The sequence below is a fragment of the Brachypodium distachyon genome, chromosome 3 (genome assembly GCF_000005505.3).
Source record: "Brachypodium distachyon strain Bd21 chromosome 3, Brachypodium_distachyon_v3.0, whole genome shotgun sequence".
In the NCBI taxonomy this organism is placed as follows: domain Eukaryota; kingdom Viridiplantae; phylum Streptophyta; class Magnoliopsida; order Poales; family Poaceae; genus Brachypodium; species Brachypodium distachyon.
In genome coordinates, this window is record NC_016133.3 from 39,404,049 (window position 1) to 39,426,830 (window position 22,782).

General features: G+C 46.5%; 2 protein-coding genes across 2 annotated transcripts; both read left to right on the forward strand.

Annotated features, from left to right (window-relative positions):
- The first annotated feature begins 8,235 nt into the window (after positions 1–8,235).
- Positions 8,236–10,082, forward strand: LOC100846517. Its single transcript, XM_003572204.4, has one exon. It carries the CDS (start codon positions 8,546–8,548, stop codon positions 9,059–9,061), a length of 516 nt encoding a protein of 171 aa, XP_003572252.1. The 5' UTR covers positions 8,236–8,545; the 3' UTR covers positions 9,062–10,082.
- Positions 10,083–10,242: 160 nt separating this feature from the next.
- Positions 10,243–11,493, forward strand: LOC100846826 (protein ALP1-like). Its single transcript, XM_003572205.1, has one exon. It carries the CDS (start codon positions 10,243–10,245, stop codon positions 11,491–11,493), a length of 1,251 nt encoding a protein of 416 aa, XP_003572253.1.
- Positions 11,494–22,782: the final 11,289 nt, after the last annotated feature.

Consider the following 22,782-nt stretch of genomic DNA (forward strand, 5'->3'; position numbering starts at 1 on the left):
CCGGACACGGGCTGGGTGAAGCTAAATGTCGACGCCAGTTTCATTTTGGGCTCAGGTGCTGCTGCTTGGGGAGGGATAATCGGTGACGAGAAAGGATTGGTTATCGTTTCTGGTTGGAAATTAATTGCCAACTGCGCTGAAATGGCGGAGGGTGTGGCTTGTCTTGAGGGTATCAAGTTTGCAAGAAAATTCAGTACTCAGCCGATTGTTGTTGAGAGCGATTGTCAGAATATTACCGTGCATCTCACTGATCTGTCTGTTCCAAGATCTCCTTTAAGGCCGATAATCGAGGAAATTTGACACCTCATTCCCCTTGATCCAGGTATTCGTTTTTGCTACACTAGTCGTTCGAACAATTGTGTTGCTCATGAGTTAGCGAAGTTTTGTTCAAGTCAGTCTAGATGGGATATGATAGGTGGTGCTATTCCCCCCCTTTGTGGGGCGATCTCTTGAGTTGGATTGTAATTGTCGGTTGATCAATGTATTACCACCTTTCAAAAAAAATCAGAAGCATCGAATGTCCCTTATCTGCTATAGGTCGTGATTGTTCGTATAGGTCTGATGTAATTCTAGGATCTAAAAGATGGATAATTTTCACACGCCAGATAACTTTGTGATAAGTGAGTATAAATGACAGCTGTCTCTTAATATTATCATTATTTGTTTCCAAAGTTTTTTTTTCAAGATTATTGCTGCTATTGTTGTATGCGTTGATAACAAGCTGCTGTCAAGTTCATGGACCTGTCTTTTGTCCTGTTGTTCTCGACTTTTAACTATCAATGATTTTGATCCTCGCAAAAAAATAGGAGTTTGATCTTCTGATAGCCATCCATAATTTTTTGCTGAACTTGATGTGATTAGCCAGATAACCGAACACAAAATGATCTAGCTATTGTAGTAGATAGAGATTCCAAATCTAAAATGATCTCAAGCTGGAAGGGCACAATGTGAGTTCTTGCTCAGGTACTCCGTCCGTCCCGGTATCTAGGGCCGTTCTCTCCTAAAACCGAATTTTTTTTCTGAAAGAACCTAAAACCGAATTCACAATTCTAAAGGCTGATTTTGCTCGAACCCGATCGGGAGATGGGCCCTTAATTGCACGTGTTAATTGCTCCCGAGTCCCACTACCGGACGGACGTGTTGCATGCGGAAAAAAAAATCGAAACAAAAGCTGTGATTGGCCATCTTTATGGGAGCGGATTAATGACTTGCCTAAAACAACACCCGCGCATGCTGGGCATTTAATGGCGAGAGAAAATTACTGGCTCGTGGGGGCAACTAATCAAGGCGATCTCCTTTCCCCCCTCCTTGGTTAATGGGATTTACGGAAATCAGCCCCGGATGCCGGACAGAGGCATATATTGTTTTGGCAAGAGGTAATTGCATCACTAGCCCAACAACTTGAGAGGTGCGATCATTTTAGTCCAACAAGTTGAAAACTGAGCAAAACTAGTCCTAAAACTTCACACGCGGGAGCATTTTAGTCCATTTAGTCCGAATTGGACAGGTGGCAGCTGCAGGAAGTGTTTTCGGCCCCAAGGTAATTTTGCACAAAGCCCCCCATACTTAAACATTTTGGACAGAAGTCCTCGTGCACAGGCTACCGGTCTGTTTGGTTCTCTTCTCTAGCTCGCTCGTCTCTCTCTCTCTCTCTTGCTTGTTGTCGTCCCCCTCGCCGGAGACACCACCGGAGCTCATCCCCCTCCTCCTACCACCTTGGCGGCAGACCCTGACGCCTCTCTTCCCACGGCGTCACCTGCGGTGCGAGAACTGCGACACGAGGTGGATGCTGGGGCGGCGGCAGGAGGTTGGGGACTAGCGGCGGTGACCTGCGTCGAGGGCGGGCATGCGCCGTCGGGCCGCATCTGCTGCTGCCCAACGGCGGTTGTGGGGCGAACTTGGTGTGAGCAGGGCAGGGCAGTGGCGACGGTCGCGAGCAGGGGGCCTGCGAGCTCGTTGCGGAGCAGGTTCCGGGGCACGTGAGGCGCGAACAACGGCGGATTCGTGCTCGGGGAAGCGTCGCGCATCTCCTGCGCGAGGCGTCAGGGCGCTACAGACCCCGAACCGGTGGATGCGGCCCACGGCGGTGAGCAGCCAGAGGCGGCGAAGAAGAGACGTGGGTGGCAGTGCGGGGACGCGCAGGGGCTAGGATGGGGCTCAGCGGCTTCGCGGGGTCACGAGGAGGTGGCTCAGTCGGCGGGGAGTAGCTGGCGCGGGTGGAGAAGAAGAGGGGAACCGAGGGGGAAGAGGGAGGGATCGGGCAGGGAGAATAGGCAAACCGCGAGGAGTGGGAGCAGCGCGCCAGCATGAGGACATAAGGGGGAAGAGCAGCGTGGCAGGGAGAGGAGGTCAGGGCAGGGGCCTTGGAGGCGATGGCGGCCATGTGGCTTCATGATGGCGAGGACGGGAACGCGAGGAGGGAGAATAGGGGAGGAAAACTATTCGAGACGAGGACTATTTCGGAACTAATTTCAAAATGATGCAAGGGTTTTCAGCAAAAAGACAAAATCAGTTTCTTTCTAAACAAGACACATGTCACCTCCTGATTCGCTTGGACCACTAAGTAATCTGCATCTCAAGTTCTAGTACTAGTTTTGCTCAGTTTTCAACTTGTTGGACTAAAATGTTCCCACTCCTCAAGTTGTTGGGCTAGCGGTGCAATTACCTCTTTTGGCAACAAATTGTCAGTTAAATCGTGAGGTTGTTTCCGTGGTGCACGGGATTGACCGGGCGAAGTGGATAGATTTGACAGCAATAGTCCCTCGAACTCGAAAATTAATAACGAAAATGGCTAATCCAATAGCAGATTCCGCAGCTGCCGCTGTTGGAACTAATGAAGCAAATGATTGACCCATCATATCATCCAAAGAAACGGAAAATACCAAAAAGTTCAAATTGACAGCTAATAACATTGATTCAATTGGCATTGACATAATAAGAATATTTTGTCTATTAAGGAGGATTTTCTAGGAAGGTACTTTTACAAATATACAATTGATTGATTTCAATTTGATGATAATTAGGCTATTCATATTGCATAGTGACATAAAGTAGTAACATGTACTCCCTCCGTCCACAAATAAGTGTACGTTTGGGTTTAGAATTTGTTCACAAAAAAGTGTACTACTCTCTTATCAAATCACTTTAGACTAAAAGAACTTGCTTCTTTCTCATTACACGGAAATCAAACCCAATAACATTTTTTCATGCATTTAGCTCATTGGAGGTGGGAGAATTAAAGATCAGAGAGATGGTGGTTAGCACCTTTGCAATGCATTTTTTTGTCTCATTTCTTAATTTTTCTTGAAATTCCCATATGTACACTTATTTATGGACGGATGGAGTATATGTTACTATGTCAATAGTGAAAATAACATAATTTGTGGTAACATATAAAACTCATTAATTCTCTTAGACTCATCCTATTTTAAAAAGTGTGATGTGATGGTAACGTATCTATTTATCACTTTTTTTTCTTTATTAATTATCATGACATATCACGAAAATGGCTAATTGGCATCTATGTTACTACCTAAGTTACTTGAACTATGGCCAGCCTTACGCAAACATCCCCGCACTTTCCTATTTGTACCGGCGTGCATCGAAATTTTAAGGCAGTATTACAAATTGCCTGAAATAGAGACATCATTACTGGCCTAATTAATCCAATTAAGACCAACATTAACGGCGAAGAAATTAATTGTATACCGCCTGCGCCAAAGTGCCTTTAAATACGGTACGTGACGTCGTGTAGCTAGCTAGAACCAGCACCCGCAAAAAAAAGAGAGCTGGCAACACACATACGATGCATCCGTCCATGTCATCCTCTGTGATCCCCAAGCTTGCAGTGGCCATCCTCTTAGTTCTCGTGGCCATCTCCGGCTCACGAATCCAGGCCATTGCAAGGCTACCAGGTGTACGCCGCCGGTGGCGATCGAGGCCACATGCTGCCTCTGTTGGAGGAGAAGGGGGCGGGGCCATCGTGTGAAACCCATGATCACAAACAGCCGTAACTGTCCCCCCGCCGTAGAGAAATGAACGGAGACACGACGCACAGTGAATTTTCGTTTCTTTTTTGCATGGGAACCAAACCTCTAGCTATCTACAATTTGTAGTTCCAGTTCAGAAAGTCCTCAGGTTCGTTGAATCTACCTCATCTACTTTAATAATCTATTATATTATATATAATATATTAAATTGAAATTGGTGGTGATGGGTGAGTGTCATTGGTCGGTCAACTTCATTAAAATTACAATCAATATGCCACTACCTCTTATTTTTTTCCCTCCCGCCTTATTCACGATTTCAGTAGCAGAAATTTTATGGTTTAGATTTACCGAAAGTTATCGTACGGTTCAAATTTGTCACAACATAATACGAACAGTCCTAAAATAAATCAATCTCCTTAGCATGAAATCCAAAATTCTTCGTATCCATCTCAGTATGGAAATCAATCCGAACCCAAACAAAAAATCTCGGCATTAATCTCAGTATGGAAATCAATCCAATCGAAAAATCAATGTCCAGATTTCGCCTCCACCGGCTCGTGCTTGATACACTTTCCGTTGTTCCGTAGCATCACACGGGCTTTTTTGCTAGTTATTAATAAAGCACGAACGTTTCCGTCGTTTGTTTTGTACGTCAGACAAATTTGCTGCTTCTTTTTTCCCTTTCGTTTTTAAAGCATGAAGTTTTGTGCTGCTGATGCTCTCTCTTGCTTTATCAACACAATTTGATATTCTATATTTGGAGTAGAAATATCTTTTGTTGAAATAAATATTACGGCGGATGCTGCTATGAAGAATTCATCATTTTTCTGCCAATTTTCTTATCTTTTTCTGCCAGTTTTCTTATCTTCCAATACTGTGTTGCAGAGAAGTGGCAAAGTGGGAAATCTAATATCTAATTAAAGTAGCAGAAATTTTATGGGCTAGATTTGACAAAAGTTATTGTAGGGTCCAGATTAATTAGATCTAAGATATGAAGAAAAAACAATCCGAGTTCTGATCCGTATGTACTGGAAAGTCAGGATTTGTTGAGGATACGGGAAAAAAACAATTGGAACAAACTAACGCAGAGAACAAAGGCAGCCGTCATCGATCCCATCTACCGATCGATACCCTCGCGGCCTCGCACACACAAGTAGCCCGTAGCCCCCATCCTATCGTTCCCTCGCACCATCGTTCACAGGCAGGAAGCCGCCGTAGTTCCCTCACACGCATAGGCAGGAAATCGCCGTCGGTGCGTTCTGTGCATCAATCCCTTGCAATTCCACCCGGAAGCCCATCGATCTCTTCCCGGCTATGGCGGATTGCGCCCTTGCAATTCCACCCAACTCGACATGGTCGCCGGTGCTCAATAATTCAGTCAGCGCCTGTGTTCCGGACGTCTTGCAAGTACGATTGGCGCATTGATGTTGCTCTTTGCATTCATTCGATTTCTTCGGTACAATCTGTTCTCATTATCTTGCTTGATCTATCATCTACTTCTGTTCGGTTTATTCGATCAAAACCGAAGACTGTACCGAACTTGGACCCAAATTCTCAGTTATCCCTACGATCCTAAATTGTTGTCGAAATATTACATGTATCTACACACTTTAAAAAAATAGAAATATCCATATTTGGGCAAATTTGAATCAAGAATTTACTATCAGAGGGAGTAATAATTTTTCAAAAAACCCACCGGTCTAATATTTTGAAAACCGAACTTCTCTCTAAACCGAGAAACCGAACCGAATGTTCATTTTAACTGAATGCCCAGGCCCACCTGTCACAGAAACTCGCCGAAATTTAATACTCCCTCCGATCCATAAATAATGTCGCTAAATGACTAAGATTGCGCTGATGCTTGGCGGGAGCGTGTTCGACCTCAAGCAGTTTGGAAAGATGGCCTCACTGGCCATCAGGGACGAGGACGTCAAAGATTTTGCTGGGAAATTGTTCTACATGACCAAAGGGGATCTAGGCGTGTAGTGTTAACTTCTGTACACGCAACAAAGGAAATACTAACATATCGGATAACAGTTTCACTTCTTATTTACGAAAAAGGAAACATGATGGACGCAAGTAAAATACGTATTAGGCATTCAGGCTGTGGCTGGGCATACATCCCTCTCCGGACGAAATTTAGTCAACTCAAAATAATCTAATCATTCCGATTATTTAGAAAACAACTAAAAATAAAAATATATGAAAAATATCATTCATTATACAACTCTAGCCGCGCAATCTGCGCAGGTCACCCTGCTTGTTATACTCAATATACAAAGCTTTTGATTTGTCGCACGTTTTCTTCCTTTCGTGAAACAAGCTCAAACCTGATTGTACTTTGTATATCGTCTAATTAATCTTACTGTATTTATGAAGGTGCGAGGGAACGATAGGATGGGGGCTACGGGCTACTTGTGTGTGCAAGGCCGTGAGGGTATCGATCGGTAGATGGGATCGATGACGGCCGCCTTGGTTCTCTGCGTTAGTTTGTTCCAATTGTTTGTTTTCCCGTATCTTCAACAAACCTGACTTTTCACGTACATACATACGGATTAGAACTCAGATTGTTTTTTTTCATATCTTAGATATAATTAATCTGGACCGTACGATAACTTTTGTCAAATCTAGGACATATAATTTCTGCTATTTTAATTAATCTGGACCCTACGATAACTTTTGTCAAATCTAGGACATAAAATTTCTGCTACTTTTATTAATCTGGACTATACGATAACTTTTGTCAAATCTAGGATATAAAATTTCTGCTACTTTTACTAATCTGGACCCTACGATGACTTTTGTCAATTCTAGAACATAAAATTTCTGCTGCTTTGATTAGATATTAGATTGACCAGACTAATCCAAACTCGACGCGTCGGCAAAAGAATGGACGTTTGAGTATTTCAAGAAAAATAAGAGTTTTGCAGAAAACCCCTCCATCGATTCACGCCACAACTAAATGCGCATGCTACAGCAATTATGAAGGCAAAATCTGAAACGCTAGCGCCAGCGTCACCGTATGCGTCTTCTTGCACAACACCGGCCAGCAACTGCTTCTTGTTGCTCAGCGCCATGCCCAACGCCAGGTACAACACCGCCTGGCCTGCCCGACACCAGCTTCCTCCTCGTCGTCCGAGTCAACAATCTTGGCCACAACACCGCTCCGCCGCCGCCGGCGGGCGAGCACGGACTGAACCAGCCCGAACCTACCTACAAGAGCACGCGCATGGAGGGGTCCAGCAGATCCACCGTGGCCGCGTGTTGGCCGTCCGGAGGCCCTGACGAGCTGGCCGGTGTCCAGCGCCAGCTCCTCCGCCCGCCATGGCCGAGCGACCTCCATTGCTCCAGGACGAGACCACGGGCTTCGATTGGAGACTTCTTGCGACTGAATCTTGGATTTGGATTGGGGAGGGAGAAGCGTCGGGGGAGAAGAGGGAGTCGGCATTCGGGAATCGTTCGGGTTGTGGGTAGACTGGGGGGATTGGGAAGTTGCGTTGAGGCTGAAATCGAGACGAAGACTGAGGGGCAAAACGCAAAATTACATCGCCAGACGTCCACTATTGCGCGGACAAACGGTGGACCCTGTACGTAGTACTTGCACGGGGCCGGACCGGGTAGCTTTCTGCCCGGCCGTGGCAACCCGACGGGGGCAAATCGGCAACTCGATCGGCATGCCCGACGAAGACGGAGAAAATAGGCAAAGCCTTGGTGCCGAAGCATCTTTTATCGGGACAACGGGCCGGGCAAGCAGTCGTGGCGCGGGGCGGCAATCTTTGACTTGACCTGTATTTCTTTCTTTTTGTACTTGATCTGTTGTTGATCTGTCTCAATTCCTCCTCATCCATCGATCGTGCGGGGTCATCGAGCTCCAACACATTGCAAGCACGCATGTGTGTGACGGAGAGAGTAACATGGGGAAACCAACAACAAGCGCCAAGTAACGTCCAGCTGGCTCGTGGTGCCCACGGCCGTATATCTGGACCCGGACCCCGTCGTCAGAGAAAAAACATCGTAAAATATATACGGCCGTTGCGATTAATTCCTTTTGATGTCAGCAATGATTGCCGCGTTCGTTGCTCGCAGCCGCTAGCTAGCTAGCTCGGTCACCAGCTTGCGAATATAATACTACGCGTTATTCCTTAGTCGTCGCTGAGTAAGTATACCGTATTGTATTTACTTGTATTTTCTTCGAGCCGGGCTACTTTCCTTCTGTTACCCGCATAACGAAAATACTTTGCATCTACGTGTATGCATGTATGTATGTGCAGATACGCTCCGTATATGGTGCTTGGCTAGCTGCATTCCTTGCAATTTCCCGAAACCGAGTAGCTTCCTGCACTGACTAACGTAGACGGCAGACATTTCCACGTCTGCGCGCTATATAAACCCGGGCGCTCTGAAGAAAGAGCCTCTCGCTTTAATTAATTTCCAGTTTTCCACCACCAGCCGCCGCCTCGATCAATATCTCGTATTCTCGTCTCGCAATTAATCTCGCAGAGCTTGCTTTGCTGGCCCCGAATCGAAAACCTCGGCACGAAGGAAAGTCTCTGACCATGGAGCCCGGAAAGCGGCCGGCGTCGCTCCTCGGGACCCTCCGGACGGCGGTGAAGAAGGTCCGTTTCCTGCTCTCCTTCAGCGCCACGCGGTGGATCCTCTCCTCCATCGCCGGCCGGAGCCACGCCCAGAGCGCCGCCTCGCCGCGCCGCCTCAGCTTCAGCCTGCGGCAGCCGAGCCTCCTCGACGCGGAGGACCGGTGGTCGCCGCCCGTTGCGCAATCCGGGCCGTCGAGGACCGCGAGCCTTGGGTCGACGGGGAGCGTGATTTCGCGGACGAGCAGCGCGGCGGCGTCGGTGGAGCTCTCGAGGTCCGCTTCGGCGACGTCGTCGAGATCGACCGGCGCGTCGTCGCCGTCTTCGTCGTCGGGGGACGACGACATCGACCGGCGCGCGGAGCAGTTCATCGCCAACTTCTACAAGCACATCCAGATGGAGCGGCAGGTGTCGCTGCAGCTGAGATACTGCAGGGCGGACAGCATGCAGGAGCGGACGCCTCCCAGCCACCCAGGCTGATTTGATTTGAATTTGATTAGATCCAGGATTTACATTTGCGGATCTTCGTGTGTAAGAAGAGTATATGGATTTAGATGGGTGTTTTTTATTGTCCCATCATTTCTGTACATCTTCTGCCATGTTTTTTTCTTCTAGGATTGATTTGTATTCTGAGATTGAGATTCGGTAGTGTAAATAGGCATTAGAAAATAACGAGCATTTAATTCGTGATTGTCAATCAGCTCAATAATTCAGGAAAAAACAATGGTGCTCAGCTTCATGTGGCGATAGACCAGGGGAAATACTCGAATGCAAGATGTTTGTTTGTTTTTTCGGTTTGGCAAACTCTGTAGTGGGGTTCAGTATCTCATATTGCTCATCTGCTTCTACATTATCAGTTTGGGTTTGCAGATTAGAGTTTTGCTAGCTGAGTACACGCGCTTGGCTGCGCCGTTAATGATTTGAATCGATATTGTGAGTTTCTTATTGGTAGTTGACTTATATTTGGTTATTTCCCAAATCCATTCACGAAATCAAACAGGCTACTACGTCAATTTTGAGACAGAATATAAATAGACGTGCTAGATGTTCATCATCACCTACAGAGAGCTAAAGGTAGGAGAGACAAATGTTACCCTCGATGCAAATGCACCAGAAAGCATAACACTAAGACAGCCCAAGTTATGCAGGAACAGATTACAAAGATAGGTAACATTGCTAAGAGGTCTCAAGCATCATTTGAGTCATTCATGAAAGCTGATGATGCCGCTTCAGTCTCTATTGTTATGAATGCCGTCCTTGCTTGTGGGGCAACAGAAGGTACCGATGAGCATTTCATTGCCACTGAGTTGTTCGTCAAGAGAGATCAAAGGGAGATGTTTCTCCATATGAGTGAAGCTTCTAGATTTGAGTGGCTCAGTAGGAAGTACCGAATCAAGTATGGGCACTAGTAGTTGTTGTGTATTGTCTGAATAATTATGTGTGCTGTAGTTTCATTTTGAACAATGTTTATCTATTTGACTTGTAATAATGATTTCAACTATATTTATTTGTGCTAACTATTTTTGTTGATGTCCATCGCTGCCTATGTGTGTTCATTGGTGCTTACGTGTGATGCCTGTTGCTGCAAATTTTTTATTGTGTGATGTCTAATTATTTGTGCTAACTATTATATTATGAAATCATTGTTTGTGTGCATGCAGATGTCATCTGATTGTGAGAGTGATGATGATAGTTATGAAATCAAGAGAAGGAGGGTCTACCACCATGCAGAAGAAATTTCCGTCATGTCTTCGGCAGCAGCAACAATAGCTGGAAAGTATTGTGAAATTTGGGTGATGAAAGCAGAGCCTAGGAAATCAATTCTAAGTGGATTCGGATGGCTGCAAGAGACTATTGACACGCCAGGGGAGACGTACGCAATGTTGAGAATGAATGTGAGAGTCTTCTTCAGCCTTCACGACATGCTTGTGAGTAGGTATGACCTTCAAGCAACCTTTGCAATAAGCAGTTATGAATCTTTGGCTATATTCCTTTGGATCCTGGGAGGATGTGAATCAAATAGAAGGACACAAAACCGCTTTAAGCACTCAGGGGATACCATCCACCACAAATTTCATGAGGTTCTCCTTTGTGTGATCAAAATGGCAGCTCACTACCTAAAACCAAAGGATCCAAATTTTCACAGTGTGCATCCAACAATTAGGAATGATAGAATGGCATTTCCACATCTGAAAGATTGCATTGGCGCTATAGATGGCACCCATATTAGGGCCTCTATTCCAGCTGACAAGAAAATTAGGTATGTTGGAAGATCGGACACAACAACTCAAAATGTGTTGGCAATATGTGACTTCGACATGCATTTCACTTATGCATCAATTGGACAACCTGGTTCTATGCATGATACAAGTGTCTTATATCATGCATTGGAGAAGGACAAGGACACATTCTCTCATCCTCCGAAAGGCAAGTACTATCTTGTAGATGCTGACTATCCAAATCGACCCGGCTATCTAGCCCCATACAAAGGAGAGAGGTACCATGTTCCTGACTTCTACAGAGGTGCGGCACCGAATACTCCTAAGGAGAAGTTCAACAAGATTCACTCTTCAAAACGCAATGCCATAGAGAGAGCTTTCGGAGTGTTGAAGAATAAATGGCAAATTTTGCTCAAGATGCCAAACTATCCAATCGAAGGTCAGAAAATGATCGTCGCTGCGGCTATGACATTGCACAACTACGTGCGCTATCATCATAAAGGGGATCTACACTTTGTTCGATGTGATAGGGATCCAAATTATGTGCCAACCATCCCATTAAGGTATCGACGTTACGCTATTCCTGCAAGTGCATCAGATGCATCAACTTCTGAATCAAGTGCTCCTGATATGGATAGGTTTAGAGATGAGCTTGCTACGGCCATTGCTCAAGGGTGGCGAGGTTCACTTTAGACAGTTTCAATTTGGATAATCTCATTTTGGATGATATTGGTGAGCTGCTTTTTTATGCTTAAACATATACTGTTTTTTCCTATGTGAAAAAAATATATAGTTATTTCATACAAGAAAATACCTCTTTTGAACAGTTGTATGTATTTCGCTAGTGAACGAGAACGTACGAACGATTGTATTGTTTTGGGGTATCGATCAAATAGATGATGGAAAGATGGGCTGCAGCAGCCAACACATGTAGGCCCATAATTGGATGAAAACCAATGCTGAAAGAAAGAAGGGATAGGTGCAGAAACAGACCAGCCCATGAAACAGAATAGCAGGCCGGCCCAAGACAGAAGACAGAGCCAGGGCCTGGCCGAACGCTATGCTCGACTCCCGGATCGGTCGGCAGAGTCGGGAACCAGGAGCCGGATCGCAGATTTGCGGATTGAGGGAGCTGGGAGTGTTACCGAACGGACCCTTAAGACTAAGGTGTACTAAAGAGAACAACACTACTATAAGTTTTTTTTAGGGGAATACTACTACTCCCTCCGTCCAACAAAAAGATGATGTTTGTTAAAATTTAGATGTATCTAAACATAACTTAATGTATAGATACATTAAAATTTAGTTAAAATTGAGACATCTTTTATTGGACGGAGGAAGTAGAAGTTTCCGTAGCAATTTATCGTCCGTGATACTCCTTCCCATGGGTGTCCATCCTTTCAATGGATGCAAGACCACGCCAATGACTTTGCCTCGAGGCTTCAGCTCCTGCTATGAGTGCCTCGGACACCTTTAGTTTTGGCAAAAATCAACCCAGTCACAAAATATGACAGATAATTCTGCAAAGCAAAGCACTATTTATGGTCTTCCAAATTGACCAGAGAATAGCACTTGTGGAAACTTTAGCCACGACTAACTCAATCCCCTGAAATTGCTTAAAAATCCAATCTGATACATCGAAATAGGAGGGATATATAGATAGTGTCAAAGACACCAGTAAAATCCCCTATGTAAATCTATAGCTAGAGGACAGGACAACACAGCAAAAGAAGAGATTGTCCATTTTGACATGCACTGTGTTGTCCGGCCTATTTTTTCAGTATTTTTTCTAGACAGCCTGGAGCTGTTATACATGGATTTAACTGTACCTCTCGATGGGCTCATTTTTCTCAGAGGGGCATAACAACGACTCATATAATAATTTCAAAAAACCCCTCAGAAATCAACAACTACACGCAGTCTGTACAAAATGATTTCAAAAGGTGGCTTAAATCTGTAGAGTAAACCCGACAAATGATCTCAGAAACGTTAGGCACAACCTGAGCTAATATTAGCTCCAAAAGAACCACAAACGTCTATTTGGAATCTGAGAAATGATATCAAGAACATTGCCGGAAACTGAGTTCCTCAGAAAAAATATTAATTTGTACAAAATGTAAGGCATCATTGGCTTTAAACCTGTTCAAAATAAATCTGAGAAATATTATCTAATTTAGAATCAATACAAAATTCGTAACATCTGTCCAACCTCTGAAATTGAAGGCAGGATAATTCAGTTAAGAATATATAAATATATATATCATTACTCCATCGGTGTTCTTATTATGTGCCAATACTGTAGAGATTGTCCATGCCTCTTTCAATTTTGTTGGTCATAATTCAAAATAAAATATTATTCTAGGAAGGCGAGATCAAACATGAGCCTATGACGTCACAAAATTAAGCCCATTAACAGCTTATCAAAGTTGCACAAATCTGAATGCGAATATAAAATATGCCAAAAATATTCTCAGCACGAGTGAGTTGTCGGATCTGTCTAATTATTAGAAATGCAACACGAAACATGCACGAACTATCTCTAGTCTTGCTCAATACAGTTTTCTTTCTTATGGTGGTCGTCTACAGCTAATTAACTCGGTTCTTTCTTCTCCGCCTACCTATTTTATGTGCTCCCTGGTTCTTCCCCCGGGAGTTATCAAGCAGTTAGATAGGATCCGACATCAGTGCCTTTGGCGTGGTAATGATAAAGGATCCACTTGTCAGTCATTGGTAGCCTGGGAGAGGGTGTGTCAACCGAAAGGCAAAGGTGGTTTGGGCAATGTTAATCCTCAATGACAGAATGAGAGTCTGTTGCTTAAGCAGCTGCACAAGTTTTACAACCATGTTCATACTCCTTGGGTTGATCTCATTTGGGCCTCATACTATCATGGGGTTGTTCCACATGCCACGCAGCTTTGTGGTTCGTTCTGGTGGAAATATATTATGAAGCTTTCTGACCAATTCCTGAATATTACTTCTGTCTCGATTGGCTCGGGTAGATCTGCTTTATTCTGGTCTGATAAATGGAATGGTCACCTTCTTAAGGAGGATTGGCCTCACCTATTTTCGTTCGTTGTTGATGGATTTTTATCAGTGGAGGATGTGGTGCACGCTGGGGATGTTCATCAGCTTTCCAAGCTTCCTCTGTCGCAGCAGGCGTCTGCAGAGTTGGGTGAGTTGATCGATCTTCGGCAGTCTCTTCAACTCACTGATCTTCCTGATTGTTGGGAGTTTTCTTGGGGAGCTAACTGTCTTCTAGCAAATTCTATGCTATGGGTTTCCAACACCTGATCGTGCCCAAGGTTTTCTCTTGGCTGTGGCGATCTCGGTGCACTCCCTGAGTCAAAGTTTTTGCGTGGCTTCTGCTGGTCGATCGACTCAACACTCGTGACATGCTTCGCCGACAGCATTGGATACCGGAGACGATACTCACTGTGTGCTTTGTCAGTTACGTGTGTTGGAAGACTGGCAACATCTCTTTTTCTCCTGTGCTTTTAGCCGGAGGATTTGGGCTTTCTTACAAATTGATTGGTGCTCGGGGCCGTCCGTGGACGCGGTGGTGCAAAGGACGGCAAAATCCTGATAGAAGTTGCTGCTTTTGCTTGTTGGCACATTTGGAAGCAACGTAATGGCTTGATCTTCGATGAGGATACCCCTTCTTTCCGGTCTTGGCGTGCGGCTTTTGTACATGATCTTTCGCTTCTGAAACATAGGTTTAGGCCAGGTCTAGTGCCTAGGTTCACTGCTTGGTTAGATTCTCTGTTGTGTGATAATTGTAATCGGTAATTAGGTAAGTCCCTTCTTGTTTTCTTTTATCTTTTGTACAGCCGGTGTTGGTTGATTTAATAAATTGCTGTAGGGGTTTTCCTTACAGTTTTCAGTCAAAAAAAAACATGTTCGCAGTGTCGTCCAAAAGATATTTTTTGTGCTTCAGAGACGATAGCAGGAAGGCCAACCTTATTTATTGGCACCAATGCAAATTAAAAATACAATCTGAGCATTATTTAAAGATATTCCCATGCACTGCCTCTTATTAATATCATGTTTAGCATAGGAGTATTATTTTATGAAATACTGTGAAAGAACAGAAAACATATTTACAAATTGCATCATAATGAGTTGACCGATATACCTATACAACTAAACACTTTCTTAAGTGTTGAAAGAACAGAAAAATGGTACAAGTAAATATTGCGTTGTACTTCATGACCAGACACATGATATGATTGGACTTTTTGCAAGATCAGCAAGCACTACTTTATAGATAGTATGTTACACAAACTTATCGCTATTAGTTCATACCAAAGGAACATGTTATCTCAATGGATTTTGAATGACATGACAATTTCAGTTGCTGGATTATTTAGCTGGTTGAGAGGTTCTAACATGTGAAGCTGCCTTAGAAGTACTTAACAGAATTGGCAACATTTCAGCAGCAGAACCTGAAATCTTATTAGGTGCTACATTTTGTAGACAAAATTGACACTTCACCAAAAGTTGGAACATGATTATTGCAAAGAAGATAGGGCGATATATTGTTCTCTAGTGCATGATATATTGTTCTCCACATGCACAACTAAGACAACCACACGATGCCATAAATTACCGCTTGGGCATTTCGTCAAATAGATAGCATGCATAGATAAGAAGATATGTCAATTGAAGAAGATTAGTACCTCCACGCAGCCGCACTACCTCGGCACCTCCACAGAACCTGGGGGAGAGGCACAGAAAGCAAGATCTCCAATCACACACCAGCAAACAACACCATCGAAAGACAGCTAAGGTCCTGTTTGATACCCGTGGTTTTCAGTGGTTCTCAGTGTCTAATCCCGGCCCAGCCTAAAAACACCAGAAAACTCTATCAGGTCATTTGGCGGGCCGGTTTCGGTGTGGCTAAAACCCCAGAAAACATCGCGAGACACGTCATTTTGGGGAAAACCCGAGACACGAGTCGAGCTCGCGTTTTCTGTCGACGCCGCCGACGCGTTGCCCGCCTCTGCGCCACCGACGCCTGACTCCGCGTCGCCGTTCCCTGCCTTCGCCCGCCTCCGCGCCGCCGTCGCCTGCCTGCACGTCCTCTCCGAACGCCTCCACGCTGTCGACCTCCTCCCCTCCGTGCGAACGTCGACCTCCTCCCTTCCGTGCAGGTCGAACTCCTCCATCTCCGCTGCGGGGCTTAGCGGCCGCGACCTCGCCGCCGCCATTACGCCTCCCCTCTCCCCTCTCTGTCTTCGACCCTACTCCGCGTTGCTGTTGACCTCGTATGTCTAACCCAATAAAGCAGAGCAGAGGACGACGTTGTTGATGACTTTTCCGGCCGGATACAGGCTGGCTTTCTCACCGGTTAGTCCCCTTTCTCATTTCTCTCCCCAGCAGCAGGTCAATTTTGGAATCATCGAAGTTTCTTGTTGTTCTGGTAGAGGTTTGGTAGAACTTGATAAGTTGGGGAAATGTGTGTATTGAGCTGTTGTGTGGATAATTTGACTGTGTATGAACTCCACTTTGACTGTGTTGACAGATATGCAATTTCTTCTGTAAAGTTGCAATGCCAATACGAGCATGTTGTTCATTGGGCTTTCGAAACTGGTATGGTATAGTTGTACCTGCAATTTGATGTGAAACTTGTGTCCTCTCTGGCTCTACGCATAGATGAGGTCAAAATGTTTTTATTATTATATGATCTACCTTTTCTTTTTCTAGATATTAATTCTGTGTTCATTCGTATTATTTTGATGACACTCAAGTCTCAGAAATGGGCTACAAGTATTTTGAAGACAAAACACTCGTTTTGACCCTGTGTGCCAAATGCCACAAGTGTTTTAATTACCAAGTGTTTTCAAAGCGTTTGGGTGAATCACGTGTTTTCACCTAAACGCACTACAGCAGAAAGTGGCTTTGCCGGGGGCAGGGGCCGCCGGCAAAGGCACATTTGCCTCCGGCAAAACCTTTGCTGGCGGCTTTTTTTCGGGGCCGCCGGCAAAGCTCGTCGGCACGGAGGACCACCGGCAAAGGAATCTTTGCCGGCGGCTTTCTCAAGGGCCCGTCGGCAAAGCCTTTGCCGGCGGCCGAAACGACGGCCTCCCGCAAAGAAAAGGAGATCACGGCATGCGGTAACGGCTGGGCCCACATGTCGGGCTTTTGCCGGTGGCCAGGGAAGAAGCCGCTGGCAAAGGATCGGCACGTGGCACGCCGCGTGCTGGCCACGCGTGCCACAGCTGGGCCCACATGTCGGGCCTTTGCTAGCGGCCAGGGAAAAAGACGCCGGCAAAGGCCCGACACGTGGCACGCCGCGAGCTGGCCGCGCGTGCCACGGCTGGGCCCACATGTTGCGCCTTTGCCGGCGGCCAGGGAAAAAGCTCCCGACAAAGGGGGGGGGGGCTTTGCTGGTGGCCAGGGAAAAAGCTGCCGGCAAACGTGCCCCGCAGGCAGCACAGGCAGCCGCCACGTGGCAGCTTTGCCGAAGGTGGCCGCCGGCAAAGAGGCACAACACATTTTTTTAAATTTATTTTCTCTTTATCCTAGCAATTAAAATCATATATAACACGACATCTCATTTCAAATCATTTCAAATAGCACAACACATACAAACCATAGACGCGACCATTTCACATCACAAGCATACATCTCACAAGTCCAAAACATCACATATATATGTCACGACATAATATTACAAGTGTTCGTCTCACAAGATTGCAACATATTACAACTGTTCATCCGCCAAATATCCATATATACATGAAAAGAAAGAAGAGAGTGACTCGGGAACCTTTTACATCCACCATCCATTAATCCTTGGACATGTACCAATATAAACCTATGAAATAGAGTTGGAATTGCACAATTAAAAACAAAATAAGGCATTGAAGTGACAAACGTCGAATTTGAAGGGGAAACTAGCCATTTGACTCCAAAATGGTGACCTGGTCGCATGCAAGAGCATTAGCTTGGCCAAGAGGCTCAATTTTGCTTCAAAATGGTGTCTTGGTGGCATTTATGAACCATTTAGCCAACATTGCACCATTTTGGAGCAAAATGAGCCTCTTGGACTCCAAAATGAGCCATAAAAGGGCCATTTGGCTCATAATTGCCACCATGGCACCATTTTGTGCCCAAGAGGCTCAATTTGGTCCAAAATGGTGACTTGGTGGCATTTATGCACCACTTAGCCAGCATTACACCATTTTGAAGGAAAATGAGCCTCTTGGGCTCCAAAATGAGCGATAAGGCTCATAATTGCCACCATGGCACCATTTTGTGCCCAAGAGGCGCATTTTGCTCCAAAATGGCCCAAAAATGGCACCAAGGCACCATTTTGGAGGCAGTATGGCTCATTTGGCTCCAAAATATTGCCTTGGTGGCATTTTGGAGCCAAACCTTTTGTCCCGCCCATTGTAGCACGTGTGTCGCCTAGGGCATAAGGGGCATGATGACCTGGCCTCATCCTCTCCTTCCTCCGGCTTAACACCGGCGGTCTGTTCAGGGTTCCAAACTCATAGTGGCAACTGAACACGAGGGTTGCACTCGTTGCGAGACTTATTGGGTATTTTGGTTTGACACTGCTTCACGCCCAAAAAGAAGGCAGCTACGTCTGAGCTAAACTTGGATATGGAAGTCTTCTTTCGTTTAGGGTGAAGTAAGACCAAGCTCATGAGCTTATTATCCTAGGTCGGAACAAATTAGTTGATAAGTGATAGGATCCCTTTTTTGACGCCCAAAAATGGCACCAATGCACCATTTTGGAGCCAAATGAGCCATCTTGGCTCCAAAATGGTGCCTTGGTGGCAAATATGGCTCATTTGGCTCCAAAATGCCAAGATGGCTCATTTGGCTCCAAATTGGTGCCCTGGTGGCATAAATGAGTCAAATGCCCAAAAATGCCACCAAGGCACCATTTTGGAGCCAAGTGAGCCCTCTTGGCTCTAAAAGGGAATCTATGTCACTATGTGATGCTAGTTTACGCAGTTCTACACGTGGAGACAAGAAAGTAAGTTTTCAAAACAACGGATCTCGAGATGAGACAAGTTTGTGGCAACTTACCCGAGTCAGTGCCTAGGAGCAGGTGACTGGCCAGGAGGGTTGCCTCCAGCAAGGCTTGCATGTGAAGAAGGGTCATTCGAGCTACGGCCGGATTGATGTTGTTGCATAGATGATTAGGCATTGACCCCAACCCTCAACGAAAGCAAGAAAAGTCATGAATGGAGATTGAAATGTTTCGAGTGAACTCACCGGAGTCTATGGAGAAGGCTGTGGAGCATGCTCAATCTGGAGATTGACAAACGCCAAGTCGAACGGCGGTGGTGCTGTAGGCGGCTCTTGAGAGGCGGCGGCGAGGTACGGCTGCATATTGAAAAGACAAAGAGTTGCAGTTACGGAACTAATACCACGCTTTCTTGGTTATTATGTGCGTAAACATACCCTAAGGCGGTCGTATTGAGCCCTCGGTGCGGCCTGCATTTGAGCCTGGACCTGAGCCTACATCTGAGCCTGGACCTGAGCCGCCACCTGAGTCTGGATCTGAGCATCCTGAGCCTGCCTCTGAGCCTCCATCTGAGCCTGCACCTGAGCCACCACCATACTCTCCACCTCCTGCAATGCCGTTACAAGTTCATTGTCGTTACAATGAAATGCGAAAAGACACGAGCTGGTGAATGAAGAACAACTAACCTGCTGTGAGAACTGCCGTGCACCTGGACGACTGCGTATACTAGCACTTGAGCTCGTGGAAGTAGCCTTCAGGTGAGGTAGGCTGGGAATGGTGCTCGGATCAATGGTTTCGTTCCCGAAGACCAGCCTACCGTGCTTCATGCCTCCTCCCGCCCTCACGACCACTTCCACATCCAGGTCATGCTGGCTAGGATCAGCCCCGGGGCCGTGCACCTCCTCAAACACCTCCGCGTAGCCTGTGACCTTGGCATGGTCAGCCGGGGTGGCGTAGGCTTCGGGCGGGGCGTTCGCACTGTACTCCGACACGGTGCTCGCCTTTCCCCTAAGGGCGCAGTCAACGGTCGTGAAACTGGTGAGGCGATCTTTATCCGGATGAGCCTTCGTCCGAAACAACAAGCAACAACAAGATAGTTAGGGGTGAGGCTCGCACATGAAGATCTTTTTGGGAGAAAACACATACATAGTTGTTGATGTAGCCGTGCAGGTTCACGCTCTCTTGATGGTGTATTCCGCTTGGGTTCGCCAACCTCCTCTCCCTAAGGAGCCCGTGAGTCTCCACGTACTCCGGGCTGCACCACGAGTCCACCAGTGCCTTCCAGGCATTTAAGTGCGAGACGCACCAGTGCGGAGAAACCTAAATGAACAATTACAAGCCCAAACACGAGGAAGTTAAGCGTTAGCCCTTATTAAGCAAGGAAATACACTTTATTTAACTTTACCTGCATGTACTGTTCGTGCTCGAGATGTGTCACGATACATTGTGCCTTGTCCAATTTCTGTTTCTTCACTTCGACATAGTACTTCCTCACGGCGTAGACACACGCGTGATAGAACATCTCGAACAATGCCTTCTTCACACTTGCCTCAAAGTGTCGTGCAATTGTTGCATCATCAATGCCTTCCGCCAGCTTGAAGAACCGTTGCAATTAGACAAATCGGATCCATTCATGAGTTATATATTTTGCATTGTAATTGTTTTGAATAATGTATGCATTGTGCGAAGGCGACTTACCCAAAATTCTCCCTTCACCCACTCGGCTTTGTTCGCATACACCACATTCTCTCTATCTTGAAAGTCCGTTTGGGCCACGTAGTGTGCCCATGTCCGGGCTACCTCTGGCTCCTCCTTTCCTTCAAGAAGAACCATGCTAGGGAAGTGGTCCTTGAGGAGGACGCCAAGCACAGCCTTGGGTTGCATCGTAAAACACCCGGGTGCAACAACCACCCAGTCCCTGCACAAGGATAAGACAAGTCAATTGCAGTTAATAAATGAAACAACAATTTGATGTAAACTGAATTCTAGGATCAAGAAAGGTACATCTTGGCTGTTGGACGAATGACCAGCTTCTCAGCTTCACAAGAGGGCCGCTTGGTGGGGAGACGAGTAGGACCACGCTGGTACACTTTGTTTGTACCAGAGCTGGAGGCAGCCCTGCCGAGTCTCCTGCGGAGGTACCAACAGAGTGATCCTGCAGCTCGTCCTCACCAAAGTCCCCCGCCTCCATCTCCATCTCCCTCACCTCCTCCTGAATCTCCTCCTCCCTGTCATCCTCAGGATCGTACAGTGGATCGAGTGGCGGCGGGGAGGGAGAGGGCTCCCTCCTGGCTTTGCCCTTTGCTTTATGTGCAACGGTCTTCTTCGGGGGTTTTGCCTTCACTTTAGGCGGAGGGTATAGCTCTTCGACACGCCTCTGAGAGGTACTACGCCCGCCCACCATTGTTCAATCACCTGCCATGAGGAAAAGTGAACAAGTTAGTACGGATTATACAAGTAGATGCAAATAAATGAAACAACAATTTGATATAAACAAATGAAACAACTTGATGTACAATACAAGTAAAATTGAGATTCAACGAACTAACTAATTAAGTAGGACGGATTATATAAGTAGATGCAAACAAATGAAACAACATCTTGATGTAAATAAAAGAAACACCAACTAAATGTAAACAAATGAAATAACTTGATGTACAATACAGTAAAGTTAGGATTCAACGAACTAACTAATTAAGTAGGACGGATTACAACTTGATGTAAACAAAAGAAACAACTAAGTATGGGCATGTGGATTGTAGTCTTCTTCATCGGGATCAACTAGAAGAGCCGCATCAAGATCACTCTCAACATCACTATCAACATTGGCCTGTTCCTCATCGTCGTCGTCACCATCACCATCAACCTCGTCACCTTCACCGTCATTGTCTACTTCCATGCTCGGAGAATCGGTATACTGTACCATGAAATCACTTGTGTCCCCGCCAGCTTCTTGGAAAAACTCGTCACCAGGCTCTCGTTGCAGCAGATAATCTTGGTCGTTTGGTTCTGGTAGTTTACCATGTGGCTGCATGTGGTACACGACATCCAAACCCTGAAGGCGAGCCACTTTAGTGCACGGGTATGTCGCACCAGTGGCACCCGGGGTACCACCGCTGCATGACGCGTGGTCCACCTCGCTTGCCCCCCGGGAGGATCGCACCTCGGGCAGCTCCGCACAAGCTGCCCAGCAAGTCGCCAGCCCGGCAGGGCTAGCGGGGCTGCGGGGGTTGCCTAGAAGGGCAGCAGGAGAAATCCCGCCTGGTAGCTTCCCGGGAAGTTTACTTGCCGGGAGGGTGTTCCCGGGCGCAAGTGTCCGTTACAAGAGCAGGAGCAACAGCGGCACCATGTGGCCGCTCGGCGGGCGCGCTACGCATAGGATTCATCAGGACGAGGACTGAAGCACACACCAGCATTAAATGCTCCGACCAAAAGGGGATTCCCCATCCTTTCAGCCTACAGTGACCTGCCTGGGGTAAATTTCAGGCGCCTAGACCCCTAGATGCAGGGCTACCTAGTCTGCATGCAAGCCAGCGCGCCGAGCGGGAGCTGCCCTGGCTCTCTGCTCGCCATTTGTCACCCATGCACCATGGCACCTGTGGCATCCCCTTCAGTATAAAAGGAGGACCCCTGCCAACGGTCAAAGGGTTCGGTTCGTTCAGACTCACGCTAGCACAGGCCAAAAACAGCAAGTAGTACTTAGCCAGAAAGAGAGCACCCAGGGACTCTCCCCGGCAACCCGTAAACCCAAGTTCACAGGCTAATAACGAACTCAGAAGCAGGACGTAGGGTTTTACACCTCAGGGTGGCCCGAACCTGGGTAAACGATCTCGTGTACATTGTGCTCTGACGCTTCGCATTGGTCTCGCCGGCGACTGCCGGGACGATCCCCGTCGCCCACTGCCGAACCTCAAAGGGGGTGCCCAAGCAGCCCCGGTGTCTGAGCCCCGTAATACGACATTTGATGTGCCAGGTAGGGGCGCGCGCGAGGAGAGCTTCCT